At 45.1% G+C, this 12,747-nt stretch overlaps 1 protein-coding gene and 1 long non-coding RNA gene across 2 annotated transcripts in view; both read left to right on the top strand.

The window, feature by feature from the left end:
• The first annotated feature begins 404 nt into the window (after nucleotides 1-404).
• The window catches only part of zeb1b (zinc finger E-box binding homeobox 1b), a 67,093-nt gene continuing 54,750 nt past the window's right edge, over nucleotides 405-12,747 (top strand). The window contains exon 1 of the mRNA XM_074621541.1: nucleotides 405-612. Within this exon, the coding sequence (XP_074477642.1) occupies nucleotides 555-612 (58 nt within the window). The 5' untranslated portion in view covers nucleotides 405-554. The remainder of the gene's footprint in view (nucleotides 613-12,747) is intronic.
• Nucleotides 679-11,812, top strand: LOC141759465 (uncharacterized). Its single transcript, XR_012592122.1, has 2 exons — nucleotides 679-8,555; nucleotides 8,626-11,812. It is a non-coding gene; the product is annotated as an uncharacterized LOC141759465 (long non-coding RNA).

Below are 12,747 nucleotides of genomic sequence, written 5' to 3'. Positions count from 1 at the left end.
TGTATTGGTTACAACTTCCAAAACACTTGACTTGTATATAATTAAAAATTGTATATTTCATCTTTATTATTGTATTCTTATTTTATTGTTGGTCATTGTTGTTCTTAACTGTTATTGGGGGAGACAAAACAAACAAACAAACAAAAATAAATAGCCTTCAGTAGGTAGGATGTTATGTTATAAATAATGCAAACTACCCACTATCACCTATAGGCCCACACCTTTTACTTCCTCCTATAAAAAGCCATGTCTTAAATGCATGAGACATTCGGTGGAAGGCTAGGGCAGGTATACAGAGCTGTGCATGCAGTCATCCCTCTCTCACTTCCAGTACTCACTAGTCTGATACTGGCAGCGTGGGTCGGGGAGGTGCTGGGAAGGTGATGTCGTAAAGCTGAGAGTGTCGTAAACCAGGTGCGGAGAGAGAGAAGGGGAGGTGAAGAGGAGGGAGGTGGAGGGAGAGGAGGAGGTAGGGAGGGAGGTGGAGGAGGAGGAGGTAGGGGGTGAGAGAGGAGGTGACTCTCCGTGCAGCATTTAGACACAACGAAAGGATCATGGCGGATGGCCCCAGGTGTAAGCGCAGAAAGCAGGCGAACCCGAGGAGGAACAACGGTGAGTTACAACTAAATACTTCACTCTAAGGAGCTTTTTTCTTTCCCTTTTTGTAATTTTAAAAAGTTTAACAGCCCAGAAGTCCGGTAAAGTAGCTGTGGAAGTAGCTGTATTTGCAGCCCCTCTGTATAATATGTGGTGTACCGTTATATACCTGCAGTCGCGTCTCTCTCTCTCTCCTCCGCCTAGCGGTCCGCTGCACCGGAGACACAGACCGTTATATACGCACCTCACCTCCTTGTTATGAGTGCACCAGCTTTAATGTGCACTTCAACACTTCTTTTATTCATTTAAACACACTTTTTAGCTTCTTTATACACGCTGCTTTCATTGGTTTTGTTTCATTTTGTCGAGTTTTTTGTGAGCACACCACTAAAAACTCGGGACCTGCTTCTATGGGAGACTACCTGACTGTTATTGCGGACAAATACAGACGGTTCTTTAACAATCATATGTTGTTGTTTTTTTTTAGTCGTGGACGTGGGTTTATGTTTGTGAAACATAAGGGAACAGTTTGGTGTTGTTCTGTCTTTCTTTCGCTCACTCATAGCAGGTAGCGACAGGACACTGTTGCTGTGCACTACACGGACTGACAAAACGCGTTTTTTAACGAAACGCGTTTTTTGCCTCATTTAATGCCGCCTGCTTCAGAACTCGCTTAGTATTATCGATGTTTTAAAGGCAGAAAGGGAGAAGAGTGTTGTTGTGTTGAAGCACGTTTTAAGACAGCTCTTTTCTCTTCTACCCTACAACTTATTACGCTGTTTTTAGTTCCGTGCTTTAAACGCTAAATGTTTTTTTACCGCTCGTGTTTTTTAATAGTAAAAGTAGCGGCAGAAAAAGATCACCATAGAAACATGGTTCAGGGGGTTCCGGGGAGAACGAGGGGATATCTCACGCGCTGTTTGTGTGTGAGCAGCTGCCCATATAAGGGCAGCGGATCCTCTCGGAGTCGCGCTCTGGGAATCTTGTTCGACACCGGGGAGACGAAACCACACTCAGTTTTTCACGTCTTTCCTCTTATCGCTTATTTTAACAGGCTGTATGGCGTTTATTGATAACACAAGTGGACACATAATGTTCGTTTCGGTTTGCGAAGCAAAACGGCGCTTTTCCTTCACCTTATTGCGGTGTGAAAATAGTGTTTATATGGCAAAAAGTAGGTTACTTTGTCACTAGATTTATCCCCTGTTTGCATTACACGCGTTGATGTTGATTAAGCTTAAATTCGTGGTAAATCAAATGGAGTTTGGCGAGTTGTTGAAAGTCTGTTTTTTGAGAAAGCAAGCCTTTTTTTTGTTGTCTATCAACTAGTCATGTGTTGTGCCACCCAGTGTAGCTCAAAGGAACTGGACTAACACAGGATATTTAATGTAAATGTAGTCAAAACAAACCTGTATCATCAAATATAGCCTATGCTATGGGATGGAGATGGACGGATGTCTACTTGTTGTGCTTAAAAACAGTAATCCTGTGGGAGGAAACAGTGTTTTCTTGCTGTCGTGTGGATTTGCTGTGGATACCTGCAGGAGAGATGTGTGTTTTTTGATGGGTGCTATAGATGTTTTCCCACTGTCATCTCCTTTCTTTATGGGGTGTGTTCAGCTATGCATTCCCTGCCTGTGTGCAGGTTTTAATGTGTGCAAGGTGTGGACACACCTTAAATAACGGTGCAAGGTGTGGATGTCTCTCTGAGAGAGAGAGGACAGAAAGGGAGTCTAATTTACCCTAGATGTCTACCTGTCATTTGTTGCTCCTTTAACTTAACTTATTAAATAATGACATCCCTATTGATATTTAAAGTCACATCCTTAACCAAACAGATGTGTTCCCTGCTACTTTGCTACTCATTTGCATTTTGCTTCAAAGAGCCGTCAAGGTCTTGCTTTTAAGTCCTCACTTCCTGCCACCTCCTGACAAGACTGTCATGTAAATCAACATCTCTGCTTTTTTTTGAAGGCAATTCCTCAGTAAAAGTTAGATTGAAGGCTGCTGTTTGCATGTTGTCGTACCCTCTGTTTTTGTTATACTTTTATAACAAGTTGGCGTTTTCATACTGTCTTTGCTATAGGGATGCACCGATGCCAATACTGGATCGGATATCGGGCCGATACTGACTCATATAGGTGGATCGGGGTATCGGTGACAATGGATCTGATCTATTAAAATATATTCTATGTTTATATAATATATACATTATATACTGGAAGTTTAATTCCTGTTTGAGCAGTATGTTGCTGCAATAAAAAAGGTTTAATTGTAATTCCTGTTAATTTTGAAGATTTTTTTTTGCCAAAGGTGCTGGTGAGGATTTATTATTTTGATAATAAATAACAATTCACAAAATGTATATTTATTCGTTACATTTTGTTTTACAAAGTTAGGAAAGCGATGAGTAAGTCTCAAGCCTGATGTTGCTTCACACATAGCAGAACGATCCCAGTCACTTCTACACAGTGAGGCATACAGCTGATTCATTAAACACTGCTATATCGGATCGGTACTCAGCATCGGCCCAGGTATATCGCTATCGGGACTGAAAAAAGTCGGATCGGTGCAACCCTAGTCTTTGCAGAAAGCAACTCCAGCCCTTAAAAAAAGTTTCAATAGCCATTGCTTGGGCTCTTATAATTAAACAAGCCCTCAAGTTGTGCCCAGCTTGTTATGGCCAGCGGCCTTGCCAGGTCCCTGGCGAGCAGGGGGGTGGGGGGGAACTCTGAGATCAAGGTGAGCTCCATTCCCCGCTGTAAACAGAGAGGTGTTAACAGCCTGCAGGACGACAGGTGTTTGCAATCGGCGGGATACTACAGCTTCCTTTGTCGCTTCTCCCCAGTCAGCTCCCCCTAAGGAATAGCAGCCGTTCCCTGCGACGGTAATTTAACACAGCAATTTGGGAATAGAGGAATGCGCCCGGTGTTAACATTCTTTACAAAAAAATAAACAGGGCTGGGACAGCTTTGTGCCCTATGCTCAGGAGCTGATGTTTTCAGAGCGGTGTTACGGGGACACCTTGAAATGCATACAGGTATAGCTGATTTCTATTTATTTGACAATATCACACGGCTCATTTGTCTCATCCCCTAATCTGTCTTTCCTTCCCCCTCCATCCCCAACCCTCTCTCTCTCTCTTTCTGAGGCATTCACACACTTGCACCTTGATGAATCATCCATCAAATAAGGAAAATGAGGTTGTGGGCTTGGCGCTTGGCAACAACTCATGTAACGTTGAAGAGCATGTTTATTGGCCTGGTAAAACTATACTTAAACTATACTTAGTGTGCCCTGGACTCACTCACCCTGTCTAGAAGCTATTGAATGCAACCACATGCTGCAAGTTTTGTGGGAGAACAATAAAAAACAACAACGAGTTAGCTCTAAGGTGCAGTTTGTTAGTGCGAAACAAGCCGTGTTCTGGGCTACAGCGGAGGAGGTGGGGATTGGCTCCGTGGCTCCGCATGCCACTTCGGTGTTTTTAAAAGACATCTGTTTACATTTAAAAGGTCCGCCCCTGTTGTGCGAAGAGTTTAGCAGAGGAGGAAATTTTTCATTTATCTCGCTGCTTTTCACCAACTTCCTCAGCAGCTTCATTTAAAAGTGCCAAGTAAGAAGAAAATCCCCCCGCCTCCTCCTCCTCCGCTCTCTCTCTCTCACTCCTCCTTCCAGAGCTATCCTTTATTTCGGGGGGTTAAGACACAGTAGCCAGGGGTGCTGTTGATTGCCCCCTGACCTAGGCACCCATGCGTGCCTAGAGTATGACTTCACTTTCCCCCCCTGTGCCATTGTGAGGCTTCCAGCATGTCCAATTGTGTTTGTGTTAAAGTCTGTTCAATGAAAAGGGAAGAGAGGAGGAGGAGGAGGATGAGGAGGAGGATGAGGAGGAGGGGGGGGTGTTGGAGCTGCAGCTTTTTTCTGCGCTCCCTCCTTCTTTTCTCTCCGTCCACTCCTCTCTGACCCCTTCAACTGTGGGCTCCGAGCTCCCCTGTGGAGCCGAGAGGGGGGATGGAGAGAGCTGGTGAGAAGAAGTGGCCGGGGTGACTAAAGGACTTTACAACAGGTGACATCTGAGGGGATGAAAAGCAGGAGACACATGGCAGCTATCTCACCAGACCTGTATGGATTTTATTAGGGTCAAAACTAGCTGTATATTTTGCACATACAACCCAAAATGTATTTTATACCCCAAATACAGGTAAATATCACGTTTTACTAGGGCTGTCAATCCATAAAAATATTTAATCGCGATTAATCGCAAACGTTATCTGTTCAAAATGTACCTTAAAGGGAGATTTGTCAAGTATTTAATGCTCTTATCAACATGGGGGTGGGCAAATATGCTGCTTTATGCAAATGTATGTATATATTTATTATTGGAAATCAATTAACAACACAAAACAATGACAAATATTGTCCAGAAACCCTCACAGGTACTGCATTTAGCATGAAAAAATATGCTCAAATCATAACATGGCAAACTGCAGCCCAACAGGCAACAACAGCTGTCAGTGTGTCAGTGTGTTGACTTGACTATGACTTGCCCCCAAACTGCATGTGATTATCATAAAGTGGGCATGTCTGTGAAAGGGAGACTCTTGGGTACCCAGAGAAGCCATTTTCATTCACATATCTTGAGGTCAGAGGTCAAGGGACCCCTTTGAAAATGGCCATGCCAGTTTTTCCTCACCAAAATTTAGCAGAAGTTTGGAGCGTTATTTAACCTCCTTTGCGACAAACTAGGTTTTCTAGTTTCATATGATGCCAGTATCTTCACATAAATAAATACATTTGCGTTAACACGTTATCGCATTAACTTTGACAGCCCTAGTTTTTTTTTTTGTTTGTGGCTCAGCTTCATCACTCAACACGTCCATCAGGGTGGGAAAAGGCCTGTCCTTGTCTGACCATTCGGCGGAATTAAAATGATGTGATGTACGACCACGCTCCCACCTCTGTTAAGGCAGCTTAATGATTAGCTGCTCCCATGGAGGCTGAGAGCATTAGCCTATAAAAAGGTGCTCTCCCTTCGTAAAAGCAGGAGTTTTAAACCCAGAGTCAGTTTCAGTAACCCCCTTAACTGCGCTTGGATGTGCTTTATTGGGGTTTGTGTGGCTGAATGCTTAAATGAACCATTGTGTGTTTGGGCTTTAGTGAGAAAGCCCGAGGAGAAAGAGCCTAGTTACCTTTGCAGTTTGCCTGCTCTACCTCATACACTTTCAGTGGCAGAAGAAAAGGCCCATTCAGCGGGCCCGGCATGGGGAGGGAGAGCCCTTTTCACACTCGGCTTGTGGGAAACTTCTCCTCCATACTGTGCATGCCATTTGCATATGACCCATTCTTTTCCCAAAGGTCCCCGTGAGGGAGGAATCCGCGGAACGTTCGCAGAATTCATCAAATCCCTCTCTCACGCAGCCCTCGGGCCCTCAAGAGCCCTGCTCTGCAGCGCTCCGTTTTGACATTTTTGTCTCGGAAAATGTAGCTTACGTCTGCGTCACGCTCGCTTGCTTTAACGCTAACGCCGACGCATCCCCGTGGCATTTATGTCCCATGTATTTTAAAAGTGCTACCCAGTTGTGCTATTTTTAATGTCAGGGTGAAGGCTTAATTTGGCACAGCAGGCAGGAGTTTCCCTAAAATCCCCAGCATGGGCCGTGAGGGGGTCCATCTGCATGACAGGACAATGTGATGAGGCCGCCGCGCGCCTCGGAGGCTCCCTAACTGACGCCCACGCAGCCATCCGCGGGGTCGACAACACTCTCCCTCGAAAGGACAAAAATATTGAACACGGGGGGTAATACAGGGATGAGGCGGTGGGAGCTTGTAGCGACGCGTCAGCTCAGTGAACTGAACAAAAACACGACCGTTGGCCCCCCCCCGCCCCCAGAATAGCAGCCCGAGCGCTAACGATCGTTTAAGTACTGCAGGAACCACAACTGCTGCCTTGATGCAACACACAACACGCGGAACAGCATCCATACGGTTGAGTTGTGTTGGTCTGCAACAGCTCCGACAGCCTTGACCCCGATATTGACACAGAAAGTGGTGTAGGCAAGTATCTGTTGCAGTGCAATGCAGGGAGGGAGAGCTCAGTTAAGTGTATCATGTGAGCTAACTGAGCCGAAAAGCCTCCTCTGCCCTCCTCTCCTCCACCGACTCCGGAGCAGTGAGTCATGGGCAGACAGGTGTGTTTGCGAGATGATTTCAACCTCACAAACTCTCCAACCATGTTCTTTTTCCTCTTTCACATTAACTGTCCCTCGCTCCCTCCCTGGTCTCCCCCCCTCCGTCTCAGCCCCTCCCCACTAGTGTGGGGGTGAGAGGTAATATTCTCCAGTAGTGTGTATACTTGAGGGAGAGATTACCTCTAAATTGCCATCCTGGCGGAGGTAAATATTGTGTATGGTGTGCCCCGGCGCTGCTTGCTGATGTGTGTTTTTAATCATGTATTTGGTGGCTTCTCTTCAGGTCCACAGTGAGTCCCTCTGGGTCTGTCTGCAGACCCCTCCTTGTCCCCCCACCACCACCTCCTTCTCTCCCTTCCCGCCCATCTATCCCCTCCCCTCCCTTGTGGTCCTCAGTGGAGCGGTTAATGAAAAAGACTGGACTGACACAATAGGCAGAAGGCGGGCCCGGTAAGGGGCTCTTACGCCAGCTTGTGTTTATGGCAAATACTCATCAGGACTAACCTCTGCTGTAGCTTCACTTAGACCAACCGACTGTCACTTTGTGTGTCTTTGTGGACGTAGACGTTGGATGTCTATTCCTGCTTGACCTTACTACAGTCCCTCAGTGTCTCTTGTCTACAGGGATGAAATTAGATGACATCAGATGAGTAGTAATCCGCCGCCGTGCATTGTGCTTTGAACGCAGCCTAGTGGGCTGGCTTTTTGCCAGCCCGTTATGATGACCATATTGATTTTCCCCTCCGTAGCACACACAACTGATAATGGCCCTCCTGAGGGGGTACGCATTCATATTCGCATACTGATTCCAGTTGCACAGCTTCGACTGCGATGTGACTGACAAATCAAGTCCCCCCCCAACTCTGTGCATTGAGGTGGCTATAGGCTAGGCCCGTGACACACAAAAAACCTTAGTCACCCTGTTTGTTAGTCAGAGAGAAGGCCGGCTGCTATGTTGAATGTCAACATGGATAAACATCCACACAGGATTAATGAGAGGAGAATGGTCAGCCTGAAAACAGAGGGGAGGGCAGAATAGAGGGAGGCATGGAGCATCCGCGTCGCCCCATTAAACTCATGAGTGTTTTGTTGGGCTCCCCATGACCCCGCTAGTGTGACCTAACAGAAGGAGGCAGCCAAGCCTAGACACACTCAGCGACTGTTAGCTATAAGAGGAGAGATACAGTATGTCTTTGTGGATGAAAAACACAACATATGAATGCAATGAAGGAATAATATGCAGTCTGGACTAAATTGTCTTCAGAGCGGTAAACAGGTCAAAACAAAGACAGAGAACGTTTTTTTTTATTGTATACTTACTAACTATAAACATTTACAGTATTTCCTAACTATGTTAGGTAAGTTGTGTCTTAAGTTTGCATGTGGTTTCATTAAGTTCCTCTTTAAAGAGACTCAACAGGGCTGGTCCCGTTTAACAAATACCTGTCACTGAATGATGCATCCATCTACACCAGTGCTTCAGTGTATTCCCCAGTGTGTTTCCTCCTTCCATATGTGAGTGTCACTATTCTTTCTGCTGATCTTAAGTATTGCTTAAACACATAGTTAGCTAAGGTGGCACCAAGTCATTGTTTTTAAAGTCACAAGTAAGTCTCAAGTCTTTGCGCTCAGGTCCCAAATTAAGACTGACAAGCCCCAAGTCAAGTCCCAAATCAAGTCCCAAATCAAGACTGACAAGCCCCAAGTCAAGTCCCAAATCAAGTCCCAAATTAAGACTGACAAGTCCCAAGTCAAGTCCCAAGTCAAGTCCCAAATCAAGTCCCAAATTAAGACTGACAAGTCCCAAGTCAAGTCCCAAACAAAGTCCCAAGTCAAGACTGACAAGTCCCAAGTCAAGTTCCAAGTCAAGACTGACAATTCTCAAGTCAAGTCCCAAGTCAAGACAGGCAAGTCCCAAAACAAGACTGACAAGTCCCAAATCAAGACTGACAAGTCCCAAGTCAAGACTGACAACTCCCAAGTCAAGTCCCAAATCACGACTGACAAGTCCCAAGTCAAGACTGACAAGTCCCAAGTCAAGACTGACAAGTCCCAAGTCAACTCCCAAAACAAGACTGACAAGTCCTAAGTCAAGACTGACAAGTTGCAAGTTAAGTCCCAAGTCAAGACTGACAAGTCCCACGTTAAGTCCCAGGTCCTAATTTTTGAATTTCAAGTCCTAAACAAGTCATAATGCTCTCTTCACCAAATTTAATGTAATTTGCGTCTCCATTTTGCATGGTTTTTGTACGCGAACAAAATTATCTTTGGTATAATTTTTTCCAACTGATGGTTTGTAACATAACATTAGTTATTCATGGTTCTCTCCAGCAACTTGATTGGATGACGTGAGATTGGTTCGAACATAATGGATCTTAGGAATTAAGTGCCAACTTGCTGGGAATGAATGACGTTAGTTGATTCAAGAAATGAATGGAAATGAATTGATCTGTGGCCCACTTTTTGAATAACATACTTTTTAATCTTTGGGCTTGGGGTAAGGTATCTTATAAAAAGTATTTTCAAGTCAAAAGGCTCAAGTTCAAGTGAAGTCACGAGTCATTGGTGTTAAAGTCCAAGTTGAGTTGCAAGTCTTTGTTGAATTTGAGTCGTTATTTAATTTGTGACTCGAGTCTGACTCGTGTCCAAGTCATGTGACTCCGATAGTTAGTTTCACATTTAACCTTTTGGATTTGATGTTCTGTACCGTACGGTTAGAGCTGGGATTGTGTTCTTGCTCTTGTTGACCAACCTGTAAATTTAGGCTTTCTACCCGACAAGCACCTGTGATACACGATCGACGGCCTTCTGGAGCAAAGTACATAGTGCAGTTTTTTTACACTGGGACTTTATGTACCTGGGAGCTGGAATCAAGCCAGTGACCCGCTGACATGTCTTTGCCCACCTGTCCTGGCTCAGCTCACCGCTGCCAGCGTTCAGGTGTTTACAGTCCAAACACACCGGGGCCTCCCCGAGCACGTAACATAAATACATGTGTGGGTGTTATGTGTGTGTAGGTAGTGAGGGGAAGGGATCTCCGTAGCCAGGCGATCATACATCTGTCTTCTTACTCATGCTGACAGTGCCCTCCCCTCTCTCGTTACACTGGCGCCGGCGCTTTTGCCTTCGAGTCAATGAAGCATGGCCTTTAATTGATCACGTTTGGAGTTGTACGACACTATCAATTAGTGCTTGCTCATCACTTGTTTGTTTGTTTTGTCCTACTGTTCCCATTATAAGACCCATCATTAGTTGTATGATCTGTGCGCTGACAACATCAACAAAGCCACACTATTGCCCCACCGTCAGGTACTTTCCTCCTGTGACCCTCTATTTCTCTTTTTCCCCATAAAGCGTCTCACTCTTTGGCTCCTTCTGGAGTCCGATGTATTCTTCTCTTTTTGCTGCCTCTCTTTCTCCCTTCTCCTCTCTCTGGCAGCTGCCTTGGCTCTGATTCTCCAGCACCAGCAGGTGCTGTAGGCATGCAGCAATTCAGCTATACGGCACTCATAAATAACACCTGACAAAAGTAGGAGAGAGCCAGAGCGAGCGAGAGAGGCAGAGATTGAAAGTTTCCTCTGGCAGGAGAACAGGGTGTGGCTCACGGTCAAATGCCGGCCTTCTCGAGAAGGACATGTTCAGAATAGAGAGAGAAAAATGTGAGCGTAGCAGAGAAAAGAGGAGGAATGCGAGCTGCATTCACTGTAAATGTGTGAATGCGTCGCCTGTTCTTCTGAAGTTTGCGCTTCTCCTCAATGCCAACTTTTCAATAAACCGCTTTCATGCAAATTTCTAGTAAATGGCTCTTTTTAAACACAAGGCCAGCACTAAGTGACTGGTTAAGGAGGAACTTGAAGTTGAAGGAAGGGAGCGTTATCTTTTCTGTAATTAGGATGTAAGAGCTCGGAACAACGTTAATTGTGCTCTAAAAGCAAATGAAGAGGTCAGGAAAGGAATTATATGCACACTTTCATAATCATCATCAGTAATGAACCAGCACTCGGAATAAATGAACCCATAAATCAGCCGCGATCAAGGACTATTAATGAACGCAGCTCAAAATCAAACCCGGGCTGTCTCTTTGTCATTTTACGCTCTTCAAAAAACGCCACACACACATCCTGTCTCATCAGAAGCTATCGATCAGCTTCTCAGGGCGAAGGTTAGTTTGTCATTTTCTCTCGCCTCGCCGTGAACAAAACCAGGAAGTGTGTGAGAGATTACGGCCCAGGATGCAACCTGAAAGCCCTTTATCTCTGGGAAAACAAGAGGCTTCCTGCGGTCCTGCTCCCATCCAGGCCACCTCCCCCCTCCTTCACCTAACTGGCCCCCAGCACCTGTGGCAGCCTATTTATAAGGCTCCTCATCAGGGGCCGTGGAGACCACAAACCGGGAGCAGAAAACATGAAAGCCTGGGAAAAAGAGTTAGCACTATTGCTGAGCTGTGGACCCGTCTGTTTCACACCACACAGAGGGCAGAGAAAAACAGCATCTCCTTTCAGACACATTAAAACGATTTGGCTCTGTTTAATTTAAGGGTGACGAAAGGTCAGTTTTTTCTTCTGCAGAGTACCATGCTATCCCGTTGAGACTTAGAAAGGGGGCTGAAGAACACTACGACTGTGTCAACCCAATGACTCCAGTTAGGGGTGAAAGGATCTATCAATCTGGATCTATATATCGGTTCAATGATCAACAATCCAATATCATCAATGTAAAGTGAAAACATTTTGTGGCACGTCTGTTTCACCATTTCCGTCCAAGTGCAACTCGTTCCAAAACATTCACACAGTGCTAGCAAAGAGCGTATACTGCCAAGAAGTGAAAGTCAATTGTTCTTTCCATTGCAACATCAGCGCCCAGCAGCAGAGCTACGCTTCTGCTATTTTGGACTGAAAGCGACTACCGGACGCCAGTAAAACGTCCGCCCACAAAGTGCCATATAAAATCAAAACTACATTATTTCTATTCTAGTTACTATGACGGTGAAGATAATAAAGGAACTACTTTTTGCAAAAAAAAAATAAACTGGCAATTTTTTCTTAGAAAAATAAGCACTACAATGGCACAGGACAATAAGGGGACATACTAAATAAGTGTTTTTCATTTTCTACCTAGTTTCTAGTTACTTAAAAAATATTCCCGAAGCCGGATCATGTTCCAAATTGCCACCAAAATGTAATGGATTGTTCATTGTGCCACACCCCACCCCTCCAAAAAATTTCATTCAAATCCATCACGGACTTTTGGAGTAATCCTCCAAACGGACAAACCAACAAACCAACAAACCAACAAACCAACAAACCAACGCCGGAGAAAACATAACCTCCTTCCTAGGCCTTCGGCCTTGACGGAGGTAATAATAAGCATTTTCAGTCCAAAATGGCAGCATGTTATCAAAAAAACACCAGAGTTTCGTCACTTCGCTTATATAGTGGTTACTGGCCACTCGGTTATGCTTTCCGCAAGGATGGCCGCACGGACATGAGCCGGCGTGGAATCATGAAAAGGAAACAAGCGGGGTTAGCAAACGGGGTTAGCAAGCAGTGCTAGCGGCGTAACGTTAGCGAGTGTGCAGTCGGACGAGAGAGAAAGAGAGCGTGTGTGGGACGGTGAGTAGCAGTAACGTTATAGCGTTATAGCAGTCACTTCTGACCTGCCTATAAAGAGCAACTGGACACAGTAAAGAGAAAATAGTCCTGTCAAGTCTGTGTCATCCTCATGAGGAAGTTCATGACTTAAATTAAACACTTATGTTGAAACCATTTCAACATAAGATTCCACCTCTCATTTGGTATTTTTTGATGACTAAGCAATTGGTACATCGCAATCCCGTTGGTCACCTAATGTTGTGTTGTTAACCCAAAAACCTCGACCATAGAAAACACTCCCTTTGCTCCTTTGAGTTGCTGCCACAGCTGGCAAGGATGGTTTGTCTTGACGGTACCCTGCGTTGAAT

This window comes from Sebastes fasciatus, chromosome 21 (genome assembly GCF_043250625.1).
Source record: "Sebastes fasciatus isolate fSebFas1 chromosome 21, fSebFas1.pri, whole genome shotgun sequence".
NCBI lineage: Eukaryota > Metazoa > Chordata > Actinopteri > Perciformes > Sebastidae > Sebastes > Sebastes fasciatus.
This window is presented reverse-complemented; position numbering and strand designations above follow the sequence as displayed.